At 40.4% G+C, this 19,182-nt stretch overlaps 2 protein-coding genes across 2 annotated transcripts in view; both read right to left on the bottom strand.

The window, feature by feature from the left end:
• Positions 1 to 19,182, bottom strand: part of LOC134211392 (GATA zinc finger domain-containing protein 5-like) — a 679,652-nt gene that overhangs the window by 55,895 nt on the left and 604,575 nt on the right. Inside the window, exons 7-8 of the mRNA XM_062688198.1 lie at positions 6,530 to 6,742; positions 4,852 to 5,460 (exon numbers count right to left, since the gene is read on the bottom strand). Of these exons, the coding sequence (XP_062544182.1) occupies positions 4,852 to 5,460; positions 6,530 to 6,742 (822 nt within the window). The remainder of the gene's footprint in view (positions 1 to 4,851; positions 5,461 to 6,529; positions 6,743 to 19,182) is intronic.
• LOC134211397 (uncharacterized) overlaps positions 8,346 to 19,182 on the bottom strand; it is a 145,680-nt gene continuing 134,843 nt past the window's right edge. The window contains exon 2 of the mRNA XM_062688209.1: positions 8,346 to 8,458. Coding sequence (XP_062544193.1) covers positions 8,454 to 8,458 — 5 coding nt within the window. The 3' untranslated portion in view covers positions 8,346 to 8,453. The remainder of the gene's footprint in view (positions 8,459 to 19,182) is intronic.

Raw genomic sequence — 19,182 nt, 5'->3', positions numbered from 1 at the left:
CTTTTAAAATTTCTTTGAAAATTTCTTAGGAATTTCTTCGAAAATTTAGTTAAGAATTCTTTCGAAAATTTCTTCAGGAATTCCTTTGGATTTCAATTCGTTTTTTTTAAGAAACTTTAGAAAACTTCTTAAAGAATTGTTCCGAAAATATGTTTGGGAATTTATCTAGGAATTCCTCCAGAACTTCTAACAAAAATTCGATCCTTTAGAGATCCTTTAGAAATTTACTTGGAAATGTTAAAGGAATTCCTTTGGAAACTCTTTCAGGAGTTCTTTTGAAAATTCTTTTAGACATCTATTTTGCTTAAACCTAGCAACCAAAATACCGATACTATAAAAGTGTCTAACCGATGGTGTTGATGAACCCGAACACGTACTACAACATAATGGACAAGTATACTACCTCTAACCGCAAGTCGAGCACATCTGTATATGGGCCTCCTTACCTTCGGAAAATACCTTCGGAAAAAACTTCAGGAAGTTTTCTAAAATGCTTTGGGATATTTAAAGGAATTCATTCGAAAATTTATTTAAAAAAAACTTTAGAAATTATCTTAAAGAATTGTTCAGGGTATTGCCAAACAATTTTTTTAAAGAATTTCTTTGAAAACTTTAATAAATTTATTCAGGAATTTCTTTTAAAATTATTGCTGGAATTCCTAGAGAAGATTGTTCCAGGTATTTCTTTGGAAATTCCTCCAGTAGCTTCTTCAGAATTTGCTTTGGACATTCCTAAAGAGTTTCTTTTAGCATCTCTTCTACAAATTCCTTTGAACCTTCGAAAATCCCTTTAAAATTTCCATAATAATTATTTTTCAAATTCTTCCGGGAATCCATGTAGAAATTTATTCAGAAACTCATTTTGAAATCCCTTTGAAGAATTCTTTATTTTTTTTAGGAATCCGTTTGATAATTCCTTAAAAAAATCCGTTAAAAATTCATCTAGGAATTCCTTTGGAAAATCCATTCGGAAATTCTTTTGAAAATTCCTTTAGCAAATTCCTTTATTCTTTTCGAAAATCCCTTCAGGAATCCTTCGGGGATTTCTTAAAGAATCCATTCGGAGATTCCTCCTGAAAATCCTTTCGAAATTCCTACAAGAATTCTTTCGGGGACTCATCTTGGAAATTCCCCCAGGAATATTTTATAAAGCTACGCTTATAATTCATATGGACACTCCTTCAGTTAAAAAGCACAATATCAAGCTGTTCTTGGGTGGACGCTAGGCAGTATAAAAGCGATTTCAGCAATGCTTGTTCTCTCATATGGCCCTCTGCTAATCTTCAGTTTCTACCGTCTAAGGCGAATTAAGTACTCTCCATTTAATTCCACCAGTTAATTTTCGTTATCTTTGCAGATACGTATTTCGACCACAACTGTGTGGTCGTCTTCAGTGTCTCGTACTTGACTCGACTGAAGACGACCACACAGTTGTGGTCGAAATACGTATCTGCAAAGATAACGAAAATTAACTGGTGGAATTAAATGGAGAATACTTAATTCGTCTTAGACGGTTGAATACATTCCACTAAAAGAGCTTTATATATTTTTCTGAAAATCTTCAGTTTCTATTTATTTCACAATTGCCGCTTGCTTGGGGTGTCAATCGAATCTGTATCTTCATTACTTTCATCTACTCCATTTCGCTTTGAGTAGTATAATTATCACTGGACGACAAAATCAGAAAAATATCTTGTATTTGCGATCGCGATGTTCATGCGTTGCTATTGTAGTTTTCGACCTCCAAAATCGACTGGTGACTGGCGTTAGTTGATTGACTGGGAAAATTTCGAGATTTTTTGGTCACAAAATAGGACATTCTTCGTCGCTTTAACGGCGTTGAAGTTATTTTCATGTTTGCATGCATGTAATCATAGAATAGAGTGGGGCGTCATGGTCATTTTTTCAAATCAATGGTTTTTCGAAGCCATTCTGGGTCCTGAACAACTGTGCAGAATTTGGGACCGATTGGTTGCTTCCTCGCTTTCCGCATCGCGTTTGAAGTTTGTATGGAAATTAGTATGGGAGAACGTATATTTTTGCATTTTTACTACTAGAGGCTTCAGTTCATCGTAAACCAAGTGGCACATTGCGTTAAAGTATAACCCAAAGGATGCCGAAAAACTTTGCTGAAGAAAGCACGTTGCTGGAACGTCCACGAAAAAAGTTATAATGCTTAGAACATTGAGTGTTCAAACCATATGCAAAAATTCGTTTATATTGCCAGCACTGCCGTACTACGTAGACCAATAATTTAACTGAGTGTTATTTCAAAATAATTGATCTGATAGGGCTTTAGAGCTAATGGGAGCTATCCGGAATCATTTCACAAAGAAAAAATCAGACGAGAAGGAAGATGGGTTTTGCATTTCGAGAACCATAGGTTGTCCGGTAGTGCTGGCAGAAACATTGATTTCTTGCATATGGTTTACACAATAAATTTTCGAAACGTAATAACATTTTTTGTAGACCTTCCCACTACGTACCTTCTTCGGCAAAGTCTTTCGGCATCTTCCAGACTTGATGCTAACGTATTGAGTCACGTGATTGATGATAAATTGAAGCCGCTAAGAGCAAAAATGTAAAAAAGTACGTTTTCCCATACTAATCTCTATGTAAATTTAAAACGCGATGCGGCATGCGAGGTTGCAACCAATCGATCCCATATTTTGCACAGTTGATTGGGTTCCCAAAACGATTCAGAAAAGCCTTGATCTCACTTGATCGGACGAAGTTTGCATTTTTCCATACAACTGCACCCCACTCTAATAGATATTCATGTCCATAGAATATGCATTAGGGTGGTTCAAAAAATCGATTTTGCTCCACAGTGCTTATTTGATTCTTTACCATGTTCTGAGTGTCCTCTGAAAATTTGAGCTCAATTGGATTAAAACTGATTTAGCACAAGCCGTTTCAAGTTTGCTTGCAAATTAGTATGGGGAAATTTATTTTTTCATTATACTGTTAATGACGCTTCCCCATTATGCGCACGTTAAAAGAAAACCTACATAGTTAAAAGGAATACTCAACAGCTTTCACCCAACGAAAACCGCATGTTGATTAACCGCCCCAATAATTAGTAATCGATTTTAAGACAGGTTGCGAAACTTTGGTCATGATCGTTGAACTTCTTTGAGGGCATCACTGAAATGTGCAGTGAAACATAGTAGCCTGAATTTGTGTGTGCTATCTTTCGCGCCACGAACAGCAATGTTGCCTGTTGAGGAGTTATGCAATTAGCTCCAGAAAATCACGGTATAGATTAAATTCGATTACTAATTATTGGAACAATTGATTAGGATGCGGTTTTCGCTGAGTGAAAGCTGTTGAGTATTCCTTTTAGCTGTATAGGTTTTCTTTTAACCTGCGCTTGATGGGGAAGCGTCATTAACAGTATAATGATAAAATAAATTTCCCCATACTAATTTGCAAGCAAACTTGAAACGGCTTGTGCTAAATCAGTTTTAATCCAATTGAGCTCAAATTTTCAGAGGACATTCAGAACATGGTAAAGAATCAGATGAGCACTGTGGAGCAAAATCGATTTTTTGAACCACCCTAATATGCATAGAAGTTAAATTATTAAGGTACTACCATAACCTAAGTTATTACGATATCTGTATGTCCACCCGAGTGATTTTCAGGTAAAAATGGGCCTCCTAGGGGAAACGGTAGGTGGGTTTAGTAAAAATGTTCATAATTAAAATAATATAATAATAATTCATCTGGTGACTTAACTTTTTAGGCAAATTTCATCACTTCCGTTTAGTTAAATAAACGTGCAAGTGTGCAAGAATTTGTATGGAAACATCCAATTATTTTGAACTGCATATAATCCACAAGGGCTCTAGGGGCATGCTGAGTTGATTTCCGTCATGAAATATTTCTGAATCTCTATGTTTTCCTTACTTTGAAATTTTTCACAATCTTTATGACAGCATCCGTACTCCATCCGATCTTGCAAAGAAAAATGAACATCCCTGGAAACATAACAAACTAGCAAACTACAGGAAATGGATAAGACAACAGTGTAAGAATTGTGAGAATCGCTTAGAAGACGCCCGGCAACCAGCTGTTTCTTGATTCTTGATCATGATTTCTTGATCGCGGTATTCAACATGTTAACCAAAAACGCGTACTTCCTAACATGTGATTAGGTACAGGTTTCCCTTAATACAAGTTGCCATACAAAATCTTGCACACTTGTACGTTTATTTAATTAAACGGAAGTGCCTAAAAAGTTAAGTCACCAGATACATCATTGCACAAATGTACCATGCGTCTCCATATGCTGTTATGCTTATATGCTGCTGAACATTTTTACTGAACACACTTACCGTTCCCCCTAGGAGGCCCATTTTTGCCTGAAAAACACTCATGGGGACATACAGATATCGTAATAACTTAGGTTATGGTAGTCACTTAATAATTTAACTTCTATGCATGTTCTATGGACATGAATATCTATTCTATGATTACATGCATGCAAACATGAAAATAACTTCAACGCCGTTAATGCTACGAAGAAGGTTCAATTTTGTGACCAAAAAATCTCGAAATTTTCCCAATCAACCAACTAACGCCAGTCACCAGTCAATTTTGGTGGTAGAAAACTACAATAGCAACACATGAGCATCGCGAATACAATTTTACTGTCGACCAGTTATCACTGAAAAAAGCCAATAAATGTATTTCGATACCCAAAATCTCGTAGATTCACCAATCTTCAAGTATTTACATTCGTACCCCGTGCGTTTGTAAACAATTGCTTGATAAGCTCAAATATTCTGCACAACAGCTAATCTAATCTAATCGCATGCATAGCACAAGCCGTGCGTTTCTACTTACCGTCGTAATCGTAATCGTTCATATCTAACGGGATAATATTACTCGCGCTAATACTATTATTGCTACTGTTACTAGTAGTAGTGGAATGCACATTGGGACCATGCTGGTGCGAATGCTGATGCTGCTGCTGTTGCTGATGTTGCTGCTGCATCTGCTGTTGCTGCTGTTGATGTTGTTGCTGTTGGTGTGGCCGTCCCCCGATCAGGGTCGGACTTGGTGTTGAAAACATTGGCGGCGGCGGGATGGGTCCAATCTCGGACACCGGTATCGGCGGTTCCGGCAGCTCCGACAGCATGATGTGATTCGGGTGATGGTGGTGGTGCTGATGCATTCCTCCCGCGCCGCCATGCTGCTGGATCTGCCGGTTCAGCGCCAACTGGTGCTGCTGGGCGGCTGATAGCCCCAGTTGGGATGGCAGTTGGGACGACTGCTGTTGCTGCTGCTGCTGGGCGACGGCCGCGGCGGCTGCAGCCGCTGCTAGGGCAGAGTGTTGCTGCTGCTGCTGCAACGTCGGATGGGACGATTGCTGCGACGAGGACAGATGCGGGTGCTGATTGGATTGGTTTTCGACGGACGCTGGCGGTGGTGTTTTCCGTTGATTATCTTGAACTGTGGAATGGAGTAAATGAAAAATGGGAAGAGCTGAGGTTAGTTTATGGTTTCGATATAGGTTTCGAGCGGTTGAAGGTGTTTGGGGGGAATAAATGGGAAAGCCTCACTATAAACAAGTCTGAGCAGGTGGTCACGATGAATATGGTTTGAGTCTATTCGATTCAGCATTACACTACGTTTATTGTTAATATGGTGTTAAGTAGGTGAATTAAATAGGTAATGATATATTTCCTTGAAATGCATTGGGATACGACTTGTCATTCGATTACTCGCGGGTTGTGAAAATCCAATACAATGTACAAGCGCCGATCGCGTTACAATGATAGTTCGGAGTATCTTTATTGGGTACGGCTTAAAAATAAGGCTATTCACCATTTGGAAATCGTTCTTGTAAGAATATTAATGTTACGATTTATATAATTATGTAATATTGCATTGAATACTCCAGGGTTAGAATCCAGAGCGCAATGAGTTTCCTAAATAGATAAAACAGATATAGAAGCCAGTGAATATTGGACTCCCCCGAGGAATCTCAGAAGTTGGCAATGAATCTAGAAGAAATTTATAGAAGCTCGGAAAAATACTTCAAAATATTCGAAAGGATTTTTGAAAAATCAAATATAGAAAAACATTGTTTTTGAAGGCTGTGTCATTTTAAGAATAAAGCGAAACAGTTTCAAGACCCATTTATGTATAGTTGTTAGGTTAAGCGTCTCCTTTGTTTTTATGTATATTGATTTTGAATTTAAGCGTTTTCTTTTTAGCCCTAAATTAATCTCTCAAATTGTTCTTGCTTGTTCTTGTAAAATGCTTGAACAAAAACAAAAAACGAATTTTTAAATTCCATGACTGAGAAGACTTGGATCGACTTGCACTTAAAATCGAATTTGCGATGAACGGCCAATGTGGCACATTTTGTTGTGTTCCGTTTGGCGATCAGCGCTTGTTCTCTGTAATAAAATTTAGTCCATTTTAAGACCTTAAACATCATAGTCATCAACAACACGGAAGCACTTCGAATAGGACGAAGCCGTATCCCTTCACTACGCGCAGCTTTTATACTTACGACAAGCGGTTCGGCAGCGGACGACTCGGCGGGACAGCTTCGTCGTCGGCCCGAGAGAATTGGGCCGTTCCGGCTTGGGCTGACCCAACGGCACCGGCGCCTGTTGATGGAGGCCCCCATCGATGGTCGCTGGACCGCCACCAGTGACCGCCGAGTGCTCCAAGCACGACCCATTCGCACCGCTCTGGACGTCAGTCTTTTCTTTCCTTGGTTCTGTTTGTTGTCAGGTTGATGCCGGCGGGTTGTTGCATTACGTTCGGTACGAGTGGGTGGGCGTTATTTGATTTGGCAATTTTAAAGGGTGTGTAGTATTCGTGGGCGGGCGGTGGCAAAGGTGGTTGGTAGTGGTGTTAACGGGTAGTAGTGAGATTTGGAAGTGCACGCAAGTAGATTGGGAAAAGAGAAAAGAAAAAAGGGAAAACCATGTAGCAAAGCGACTCGAAAGAACACGACGGTACACAAGTACTAAGGCGGGTTTTATTGGGTACTGGAGTAATTAGTGTGTAGTTTGGCTACATTGTATGTTAAACTAGAATACAGGCTTACTATTAATGGCGATTGTAAGAAACTATCTTGACTTATGTTGAACTGCTGGAGCTAGAATGTTAAAGCTGTGTCTTTATACAACTAAATCACATTATTTTTCAAAGTTGTGTTTTCAATGAACTTCACACATTGTGGTTTTACCATTTTACAAGTACACGGCTACTCACTAAGGTGCAATATTTCAAAAGCCAGTGATTTTCATTGTCACTAACGTGTTTCGTCATCATTAAATCTGTGTTGATGGATAACGCTATAGATGAAGAACTGAGTGCACTGTAAATTCATGTAAATTAGCTGAAAAATATCTATTTATAAAATTGAAGTCATTCTTCAAATAAGCCGAAAGCCGAATAAATTTATACAATTCATATTCCAACAAATATTTCTTCGTTCATCTAAAATCAATCTGTTGTGATTTGTTAACAAAACAGCAATACAAAAACGAAAAACCTAAAAAACTATCAACTACGCATCAATCTTACATTTCACCATTCGATCATCCCGTCGTCCTGTGAAAGCGGACAGATGACATGCTATACTATACTAAACAACAGCCACCCCTAAAAGTATATACGCTCAACAGTTGACAGTCATTTGCATAAATACACCATGGAGTATGACTCAGTACATGCCCTCTAAGGGCCACTCTGCAGGACGATCTATCTCAGAGGATTGAAACAATTCGGATCGACCAAACAGCAGAAGCGTTCCGACTATGGTTGTAGAGCACAGAGGGAATTCGCAAATTTATTATGCATGCGAGTTCGGAGACTGGAAATGATGATTACGAAGCTGCACGTGTCGACCGAATCGATTTTGATTTGTAATAAAACCGAAATGATATCGCTGCTAAACGGTGCGGTTGCAGAACGTAAGCTGGTTCATTGGGAATTGGACATTTTTCGAAGGTTAAAGCATTCATCTGCAGCAAGGTTAATGGTTTTTTTTTACGAATTTAGTTTAATTATTTTGGAGAATTAAATCAAAAACTATATACATTAGTATTGAATAATTCAGATAGGTTCAAAAAGTTGTTTTTTCTCCATAAACAATCTTTGAAACAGCAATGCGTGACATTTATCCAAAACTTTCGGTTACTATCCTACAGTATCAAGCTTATTCCATCCAAATTAACATAGAGAGTGTTGTGAAATCGAAAAGCGCCAATAACTTGACACTTTTATTCCGCTAAAAGAAACAGATCACGCCCACAACGCAAAGTGCGAAGTGAGTTAATATTCTCGTACAACATTTATGAACCGCAAACCGGCAAAGAATAACCGATAAAAAAGAAAAACTTCCAAGGTTAGGTCTGCCCGGACCGACCACCGCCCGTACAGGAGAAGTCCTCGCCGTCGATGGGTTGATGCGGGTAGTTTTATGCTGTGGAGAAAAGTTTGATTTGCGAAAAGGAAAAGTTGAATCGGATTTTACATTCACGCCTTCGCAATGTGCTATTCAGATTGCAAAAGAAAACCATGTGGCAACCGATGCTGAAAAGCTTATTCTGCGAACTGTCAAAGCTGTTATGAAGCTTTGAACAGCCGGTTGGAGATGCTGTTGGTAAGTTCATATTTGTGTGGTGCTGAAGAAGTTTCCTACGATGGAAATATTTTTGAAACGATACGTTCATTGTGAAATAGAAAAAAACTCTTCATGTCCTAGAATTTAGAAAGCAATATCCATTATTAGAAACTTGTGCTTTATTTTTTGTTGTTTTTTTATGTCGCACAGTTTCAGATAGTCAATCGAATAGAAGCGACCAATAAAAATTGAAATAAATCTCCCATTTCAGATTAGCATATTGAACGCCTATCTGCATTAGATTAATTGACATCAACGTCTCATTTTCAATTATGTTTCCTTACATTAAGCTCCCCCGAAAATTCTGAATAGAGTCACTGTCTATTGCGCATCACAGTTATGGCCCATCAAACCTTGCCGTTATCAGTTCCACCTCAGCGAGCAACATCACCCCCAACAAAGGATGCTGCGCGACGCTATACTGAATTGAAACACAATAACCGAAAAAACAGACGACCGTAAAGGCCGACGACGACGACAACGCAGGCAGGACGCACTCGGGAAGTTCGTAACAACTTTTCACTAATTTGAATTCAATTCAAATTTGCGCGACACAATCGGGCTGTAGAAAAAGCGGCACCCCGGAACAGTGCGTTCCGATCCCCAATCAATTGGTGGCGTTGGTGGGTGGTTGGCGGCAAACGAACGGTCTGGGTTTTTGTGATAACCGACCGCGTTCATCCAATCCAGCATCCTCGAAGCCGCTCCCTTCTCCCTCCGGACGAACATTGTCGTCGGAATTGATTTCAACGACTGAGCAAAAACCGGGAAGGACGTTTTTCGTTAGTGTTATGAATTTTCATTTCGTGTAGCAGGCAACAAAAGGAATGTGGCACATGTCAGGGATTAGAGTTGGTCGTAGTCGAGAGGCCTTTATTGCATAGTTTCAAATCATTGAATCGAGTTATTATGGAAGTTGCATCAACTTGCTCTTCTTTATTGATATTACTCCTCCTCTGGGACATAGCCACATTGCAGCTAAATGATTTTTAGGAACGTAACAGTTATAAGTCAAAGTCGGAAGATACCATTTGATGATGCGTATGGAGAACGAAAATATTTCCAAACCCAGCCAGCCTTGAAGAAATCCTTCAAATTTCCTTGGGAAACTCCTTCGAATTTCCTTGGGAAACTTCTTCGAATTACCTTGGCAAATTCCTTCGAATTTCCTTGGGAAATTCCTTCGAATTTTCTTGGGAAATTCCTTCGAATTTCCTTGGGAAATTTCTTTGAATTTCCTTGGGAAATTTCTTTGAATTTCCTTGGGAAATTCCTTCGAATTTCCTTGGGAAATTCCTTCGAATTTCCTTGGGAAATTCCTTCGAATTTCCTTGGGAAATTCCTTCGAATTTCCTTGGGAAATTCCTTCGAATTTCCTTGGGAAATTCCTTCGAATTTCCTTGGGAAATTCCTTCGAATTTCCTTGGGAAATTCCTTCGAATTTCCTTGGGAAATTCCTTCGAATTTCCTTGGGAAATTCCTTCGAATTTCCTTGGGAAATTCCTTCGAATTTCCTTGGGAAATTCCTTCGAATTTCCTTGGGAAATTCCTTCGAATTTCCTTGGAAATTCCTTCGAATTTCCTTGGGAAATTCCTTCGAATTTCCTTGGGAAATTCCTTCGAATTTCCTTGGAAATTCCTTCGAATTTCCTTGGGAAATTCCTTCGAATTTCCTTGGGAAATTCCTTCGAATTTCCTTGGGAAATTCCTTCGAATTTCCTTGGGAAATTCTTCGAATTTCCTTGGGAAATTCCTTCGAATTTCCTTGGGAAATTCCTTCGAATTTCCTTGGGAAATTCCTTCGAATTTCTTGGGAAATTCCTTCGAATTTCCTTGGGAAATTCCTTCGAATTCCTTGGGAAATTCCTTCGAATTTCCTTGGGAAATTCCTTCGAATTCCTTGGGAAATTCCTTCGAATTTCCTTGGGAAATTCCTTCGAATTTCCTTGAAATTCCTTCGAATTTCCTTGGGAAATTCCTTCGAATTTCCTTGGGAAATTCCTTCGAATTTCCTTGGGAAATTCCTTCGAATTTCTTGGGAAATTCTTCGAATTTCCTTGGAAATTCCTTCGAATTTCATGGGAAATTCCTTCGAATTTCCTTGGGAAATTCCTTCGAATTTCCTTGGGAAATTCCTTCGAATTTTCTTAAGGAAATTCCTTCAAATTTCCTTTGGGAAATTCCTTCGAATTTCCTTGGCAAATTCCTTGGAATTTCCTGGGGAAATTCCTTCAAATTTCCTTGGGAAATTCCTTCGAATGTCCTTTGGGAAATTCCTTCGAATTTCCTTTGGGAAATTCCTTCGAATTTCCTTTGGGAAATTCCTTCGAATTTCCTTTGGGAAATTCCTTCGAATTATAAATTCCTTCGAATTTCCTTGGAAATTCCTTCGAATTTCCTTGGGAAATTCCTTCGAATTTCCTTGGGAAATTCCTTCGAATTTCCTTGGGAAATTCCTTCGAATTTCCTTGGGAAATTCCTTCGAATTTCCTTGGGAAATTCCTTCGAATTTCCTTGGGAAATTCCTTCGAATTTCCTTGGGAAATTCTTCGAATTTCCTTGGGAAATTCCTTCGAATTTCCTTGGGAAATTCCTTCGAATTTCCTTGGGAAATTCCTCCAATTTCCTTGGGAAATTCCTTCGAAGTTCATTGGGAAATTCCTTCGAATTTCCTTGGGAAATTCTTCGAATTTCCTTGGGAAATTCCTTCGAATTTCTTGGGAAATTCCTTCGAATTCCTTGGGAAATTCCTTCGAATTTCCTTGGGAAATTCCTTCGAATTTCTTGGGAAATTCTTCGAATTTCCTTGGGAAATTCCTTCGAATTTCCTTGGAAATTCCTTCGAATTTCCTTGGGAAATTCCTTCGAATTTCCTTGGGAAATTCCTTCGAATTTCCTTGGGAAATTCCTTCGAATTTCTTGGGAAATTCCTTCGAATTTCCTTGGGAAATTCCTTCGAATTTCTTGGGAAATTCCTTCGAATTTCCTTGGGAAATTCTTCGAATTTCCTTGGGAAATTCCTTCGAATTTCTTGGAAATTCCTTCGAATTTCCTTGGGAAATTCCTTCGAATTTCCTTGGGAAATTCCTTCGAATTTCCTTGGGAAATTCCTTCGAATTTCTTGGGAAATTCCTTCGAATTTCCTTGGGAAATTCCTTCGAATTTCCTTGGGAAATTCCTTCGAATTCCTTGGGAAATTCCTTCGAATTTCCTTGGAAATTCTTCGAATTTCTTGGGAAATTCCTTCGAATTTCTTGGGAAATTCCTTCGAATTTCCTTGGGAAATTCCTTCGAATTTCTTGGGAAATTCCTTCGAATTTCCTTGAAATTCCTTCGAATTTCCTTGGGAAATTCCTTCGAATTTCCTTGGGAAATTCCTTCGAATTTCCTTGAAATTCCTTCGAATTTCCTTGGGAAATTCCTTCGAATTTCCTTGGAAATTCCTTCGAATTTCCTTGGGAAATTCCTTCGAATTTCCTTGGAAATTCCTTCGAATTTCCTTGGGAAATTCCTTCAATTCCTTGAAATTCCTTCGAATTTTTCTTGGGAAATTCCCTTCAATTCTTCAATTTTGGGAAATTCCTTCGAATTTCCTTGGGAAATTCCAATTTCCTTGGGAAATTCTTCGAATTTCCTTGGGAAATTCCTTCGAATTTCTTGGAAATTCAGAAATTCCTTCTTCGAATTTCCTTGGGAAATTCCTTCGAATTTCCTTGGGAAATTACTTCGAATTTCCTTGGGAAATTCCTTCGAATTTCCTTGGGAAATTCCTTCGAATTTCCTTGGAAAATTCCCTCGAATTTCCTTGGGAAATTCCTTCGAATTTCCTTGGGAAATTCCTTCGAATTTCCTTGGGAAATTCCTTCGAATTTCCTTGGAAAATTCCTTCGACTTCGAATTTCCTTGGGAAATTCCTTCGAATTTCCTTGGGAAATTCCTTCGAATTTCCTTGGGAAATTCCTTCGAATTTCTTTGGGAAATTCCTTCAAATTTCCTTGGGAAATTCCTTCAAATTTTCTCGGGATTTTTTTTCGAATTTCCTTGGAAAATTCCTTCGAATTTCTTCGGGAGATTTCTTTGAATTGTTTCTGAAAATTCCTTTTAATTTATTCTGGAAATTTCTGCGAATTTCCTTTGGAATTTCCTTCGAATTTCCTTGGGAAATTCCTTCGAATTTCTTTGGAAATTCCTTTGAATTTTCTTTGGAAATTGCTTCCAATTTTCTCGGAAAATTCCTTCGAATATCCTTGGAAAACTCATTCGAATTTCTTCGGGAGACTTCTTAGAATTTTTTCGAGAGATTTTTCCAAATTTCCTTGGAAAACTCTTTCAAACTTCCTTGGGGAATTCTTTCGATATTACTTAGGAAATTAATTCGATTTCTTTTCTTTTTTTTCGAATTGCTTGGGGTCTTCTTCCAAATTTCCTTGTGGAATTCATCCAAAATTCCTCCCGAAATTTTTCCCAATTTTCTTGAAAAGTTCTATTAAACTTCCATGGAAAAATCTTATGAATTTCCTTCAAATTTTTTCCAGAATTTCCTTAGAAAATTCTTTTTGAAGAATTCGTGTACTTGGGCTCACTGGTGACCGCCGATAACGATACCAGCAGAGAAATTCGGAGACGCATAGTGGCTGGAAATCGTACGTACTTTGGACTCCGCAAGACGCTCCGATCGAATAGAGTTCGCCGCCGTACCAAACTGACTATCTACAAAACGCTTGTAAGACCGGTAGTTCTCTACGGACACGAGACCTGGACGATGCTCGTGGAGGACCAACGCGCACTGGGAGTTTTCGAAAGGAAATTGTTGCGTACCATCTATGGTGGGTTGCAGATGGCGGACGGTACGTGAAGGAGGCGAATGAACCACGAGTTGCATCAGCTGTTGGGAGAACCATCCATCGTTCACACCGCGAAAATCGGAAGACTGCGGTGGGCCGGGCACGTAGCCAGAATGTCGGACAGTAATCCGGTGAAAATGGTTCTCGACAACGACAGGAACAAGAAGGCGAGATGCACAGCGGGCAAGGTGGATCGATCAGGTGGAGGACGACTTGCGGACCCTCCGCAGACTGCGTGGTTGGCGAAGTGCAGCCATGAACCGAGCTGAATGGAGAAGTCTTTTATGTGCAGCACAGGCCACTCCGGCCTTAGTCTGATGATAAAAATTAGAAAATTCTTTGAAATTTGAAATTTCCCAGGATAAATTTGTCCACATTTGAGCGGGAAATTTTCCGAATTAACGCGGATTTTTCTTCAACGAGATTTTCTATCAAATTCTTTCAAAATTTCCTCAGTAAATTTTTCCGAAATTTCTAGGGAAATCTCTTTGAATTTCTTCAGGAAACTATCCGAGCAGATAATTTGTTGCCATATAGTGTTGATTACAATAGAGCGTTAAGCTATACCACGAAAGCTAAACCTAAAACCACAAACAAATCAAAACATCTTCACCAACTGTGAAAAGTCATCGACACATCTGCTGGCAATGTATAGTTTCGATGTGTTTATCAGCCATAATGCCTGGCAGGGACGCGCGCGCATCAGCGATAAACATGTTCATCAACGGCAGTGACGACCGACGATGTCGACGCGACCCGGCAAAGTGTAGCGAGGATGGAAAACAATGGTTTTCCAAACATTTCTTTTTTGTTCCCCTCCAAATTGCCAGTCGTAAAAACTTCGAAACAAAATAAACAGAAGACAACGAGAGAATGGAGCCGTTGGAGAAGAAAAAAAAACACGAGTGAACGAAATGAATATGGAAACACATAAAAGTTGGATTGTGTAAAAGTTTTCGGCGAAACATTGGGAAGGGGTGTTGAATAGTGGTCCTGTTTAGAAGGAAAGTCGAACGAAAAAGTTGCTCTTTTGGGTTCAATTGTGATGCGGCGCTGTGGATGCGAAACGCCGGAGAAATCGATAATGACGGCAAAGGATATCCGACCGGGCAATACTTGACGAATGGCGACAGAGTACTGTGTGGTGGTGGACGTAGAAGTCACCGACCGGTGCGGTGCCCCAAACACTGGGCCGCTATTAGTCGCAATGGGTCAATTTTGTCTATTATTCAAGAGCTGCCAGCAGCTGCTACTTCCTGGAAGTCAATTTTATTGAAGACGGGGGATTTATTTGAATTAAGGACATTTCTACATTCTTATTACACTGCCTCTTCAGTGCCTTTGATCGACTCAATCCTTTCGGGTAATGGTCAATAATCTGACGCCACAAATTTCTCCCCAAACGACACCCGTGCCGAAGAGCGCACATTGAAAGGCACCTTTTTAAGCAGGCACAAATAAATGGGTTCCGGTTCCAATAAAATCACAACTTCTATCGAATCCAAACACAACAGCACCCAGTCACACCGTGGGCACACCGGTATCCGATTCTTCAATTTGTTCAAAACTGATCCTTTTCAAGAGTAGCAAAAAAGCAAAAAGAAATCCCGCTTTCGATTATAACAGAGGAGAAGCTATGCTTCGTCCGTGTGCTTTTTCAAAATATGGGCAAATGGAAAAGGCTAAAAGAAAATATTTCAATACACTTTAGAATCCTTCCGGATCTGCACACCTTCCGAATGTTTCTTCGAAATTATTAAATATACGTCTCAGTAAATTAGAAATAATTTCTATAACAGCACAGGCATCAGTAGCTTGACAAAAATTCTTGGACAATGAACATATTCATCGACTATTTTAACAAATTTCATTCAACGGTTGGTTCTTGATTACTGTTATCGCAAAATAGATTTGTTGAGATACCTATTTTTATATAAAACGTAGTTTCAAATTCTGAATTCGATCTTGTATACACATAAAAAATTAGCTTAATTTATCAGTTTTGTAAATTTGTGTATCATTAATAAATCCCTGGTTACAAACTGAGATGTTTCTCAAAAGTTATTTTATAGGTGGAAATTCGTTAAGCTGCCAATCCTTCGATGTCGTTGCCGTTACCAGCGAAGAATCCATATGAATGAAATCGTACGAATGTTTATGTATATGATTACATAAACAAACTCCCTGTTTCTCCTAGTGTTGCACTCCGCACGGACCCCTTACCGTGGCTCCGCGACGTTCCATCCAGACTTGGATCACTGCTGACGACAACGTGACGGTAGGGAGCATACAGATAGCAACTATTTCTGCAACTCTTTATTATAATTTGATTCGTTTGCTGTCTCTCGGGCTACTAGCGCTTTATTTATTCTGCACGAGCCGACTTTGCAACGGCAACAGAGCTCGAGCAGTAGCAGACGTTCTGACGTTCGGTCGGATAACGTTTGGTCCGTCAATACAGCCCAACTCCTTTGAATGGAGATACATAAAGGACTGGGGATCCTGTACAACAGTGCAATCACAGACAAGTAGACGCCGTAAGCTGAACATTTTCTTGTATAACATCAATCAAAAACATGTAGCTTGTCTAGCGAAAGCATATTCGATGAAAAAACAGAAATGTGGTACGTCAGTTTGTCTGTGTTGCTGCATTCCACGGAACAAACGAACTATCCACTACCGACCGGGCGACGGCAGAACCCGGTAGTGAAGATTACCCCCTTGGGAGCAGTAGCGCGGCCGAGGATCAAACCATTAGGGGAAAATTGAATAAATTTTTTATGTTACTTTTCAGGACGGGTTCGTTCTAGGTCGATTCTAGTACCTAGAGGAAATTCCTTGCAGCGAAAATGCATTGGAGGTTCGTAGAATATTTTGCTAGTTTCTGACGATTACTGGATACACAAAATCTCGCAAAGAAAGGAGCAATGAGTTGAGTTGTTAATAATTGTGTTATTTACAAATTGCACTTCCTCAGTTATTTATTATAAGCTATCAACGCACTTTTCACATTCGTTTGATTATTATCAACTCGAAAGCACATTTGTTCTCCTTTTTATTTTTTCATTGTCATTGCCGCTTGATACGTTGATGTTCGTTGACCACCACCACAGTTATTAACTGCAAGGATTCTAAATGGAGTGCCATTTATGCATTTGTTTAACATTTAATCATCGTTCAGGATTGCTATTTATGCATTTTTATATCATTTAAACTATGTTCAAGAGGGTTGAAAGAAATGCAGAGCTTTAATACTGTTTATTTAGCAGCCGTACATTTTACTGCTGACATTGGGCTTCGGCAGACTCAAATGGTACTGATGCATGCTGAATGCATGCTCCAGCTATTCTGAGACAGTCAAAAAAGTTTTATCGGACTAGATTGGACAACACGATATATTTGTATTTTATGAGTAATTTGGACATTCTCTAAATAAATCCTGCTCCTCATTGAACATGGATGCAAGTGATTTTATTCTCTATATGAAAGAGTAATATGGAGGTGGTAGATAATTTGTAAAGTAGAGTACATAGGATGTTCGTTAATTGAGACAGCACTGCCACTCGACAACCCCACCAGTGCTTTCACTAAAGTCAGTGTTTTTATTGCCTCCACTGAACAATGAGAATAATTACCTGCAGACCAATCGATTTCGACAAAACGTCAACACCGTTGACATCAAATGTTTCCGTCTGCCTGCTTTTTAATTGGGTCGCACCTCAATTAGTAAACCTCTAACCGAAAAAAAACCATGAGCGAACGGTGCAAACAGTAGCTTCGCAATTTGTCTTGTGTTTTCATACCCATTTTTTTTTTCATACCAATCTCCCAGAGTTCCATGCTACTGTAACTTCTTCGTTACTGCCAATTGATTAATTGAATACAAATTAACTGCCAACACTGGTCGACAGTAAATTTGTATTCGCGATGCATTTGTAGTTCTTGACCTCTAAAATCGAATGGTTACTGGTGTTTTCCGTTCGAATGAGAAAATTCCGAGATTATTTGGTCACAAAGAAGGAAGGGGATCATCTCTTTAACAGCGTTCAAGTCACTTGCATGTTTGCATGATTGCATATTCAGATAAGTTGAAATACTAAGTTATTACGATATCTGAATGTCCACATGAGTGTTTTTCAGCCAAAAATGGGCCTCTTAGGGCAAACAATAAGTAGAGATTGTAAGCCTCCTTTCATGAGGCTCGGAAGGCTCCTTTCAAGAGGCTCGGAAGCCTCCTTTCAAGAGGCTCGGAAGCCTCCTTTCAAGAGGCTCGGAAGCCTCCTTTCAAGAGGCTCACAAGTCTCCTTTCAAGAGGCTCAAAAACTCCTTCTAGGCTCAGAAGCCTCCTTTCAAGAGGCTCAGAGCCTCCTTTCAAGAGGCTCAGGCCTCCTTTCAAGAGGCTCAGAAGCCTCCTTTCAAGAGGCTCAGAGCCTCCTTTCAAGAGGCTCAGAAGCCTCCTTTCAAGAGGCTCAGGAAGCCTCCTTTCAAGAGAGGCTCAGAAGCCTCCTTTCAAGAGAGCTCAGAAGCCTCCTTTCAAGAGGCTCAGGCCTCCTTTCAAGAGGCCCGGAAGCCTCCTTTCAAGAGGCCTCAGGCCTCCTTTCAAGAGGCTCAGAAGCCTCCTTTCAAGAGGCTCAGAAGCCTCCTTTCAAGAGGCCTCAGAGCCTCCTTTCAAGAGGCCTCAGAAGCCTCCTTTCAAGAGGCCTGGAAGCCTCCTTTCAAGAGGCTCAGGCCTCCTTCAGGAGGCCTCAGAGTCTCCCTTCAAGAGGCTCAGAGCTTCCTTTCAAGAGGCCTGGAAGCCTCGTTTCAAGAGGCACGGAAGCCTCCTTTCAAGAAGCTCACGCCTCCTTTCAAGAGGCCTGGAGCCTCCTTTCAAGAGGCTCAGAAGCCTCCTTTCAAGAGGCTCAGAAGCCTCCTTTCAAGAGGCTCAGAAGCCTCCTTTCAAGAGGCTCAGAAGCCTCCTTTCAAGAGGCTCAGAAGCCTCCTTCAAGAGGCTCAGAAGCCTCCTTTCAAGAGGCTCAGGAAGCCTCCTTTCAAGAGGCTCAAAGGCCTCCTTTCAAGAGGCTCAGAAGCCTCCTTTCAAGAGGCCTCCAGCCTCCTTTCAAGAGGCCCGGAAGCCTCCTTTCAAGAAGCTCAAAAGCCTCCTTTCAAGAGGCTCAGAAGCCTCCTCTCAAGGGGCTTGGAAGACTCCTTTCAAGAGGCTCAGAAGCCTCCTTTCAAGAGGCCTGGAAGCCTCCTTCAAGAGGCCTCAAGCCTCCTTTCAAGAGGCCTGGAAGCCTCCTTTCAAGAGGCTCAGAAGCTTCCTTTCAAGAGGCCTGAAGCCTCATTTCAAGAGGCACGGAAGCCTCCTTTCAAGAGGCTCTGGACGCCTCCTTCAAGAGGCCTGGAAGCCTGCTTTCAAGAGGCCTGAAGCCTCCTTCAAGAGGCTCAGAAGCCTCCTTTCAAGAGGCCTCAGAACCTCCTTTCAAGAGGCTCAGGAAGCCTCCTTTCAAGAGGCCTGGAAGCCTCCTTTCAAGAGGCTCAGAGCCTCCTTTCAAGAGGCTCAGAAGCCTCCTTTCAAGAGGCCTCAGAGCCTCCTTTCAAGAGGCTCAGAAGCCTCCTTTCAAGAGGCTCAGAAGCCTCCTTTCAAGAGGCTCAGGCCTCCTTTCAAGAGGCTCCAGCCTCCTTTCAAGAGGCTCAGAG

Source organism: Armigeres subalbatus, chromosome 2, assembly GCF_024139115.2.
Source record: "Armigeres subalbatus isolate Guangzhou_Male chromosome 2, GZ_Asu_2, whole genome shotgun sequence".
In the NCBI taxonomy this organism is placed as follows: domain Eukaryota; kingdom Metazoa; phylum Arthropoda; class Insecta; order Diptera; family Culicidae; genus Armigeres; species Armigeres subalbatus.
The sequence above is the reverse complement of the archived record's forward strand: the minus strand, read 5'-3'. Positions and strand labels throughout refer to the sequence as shown.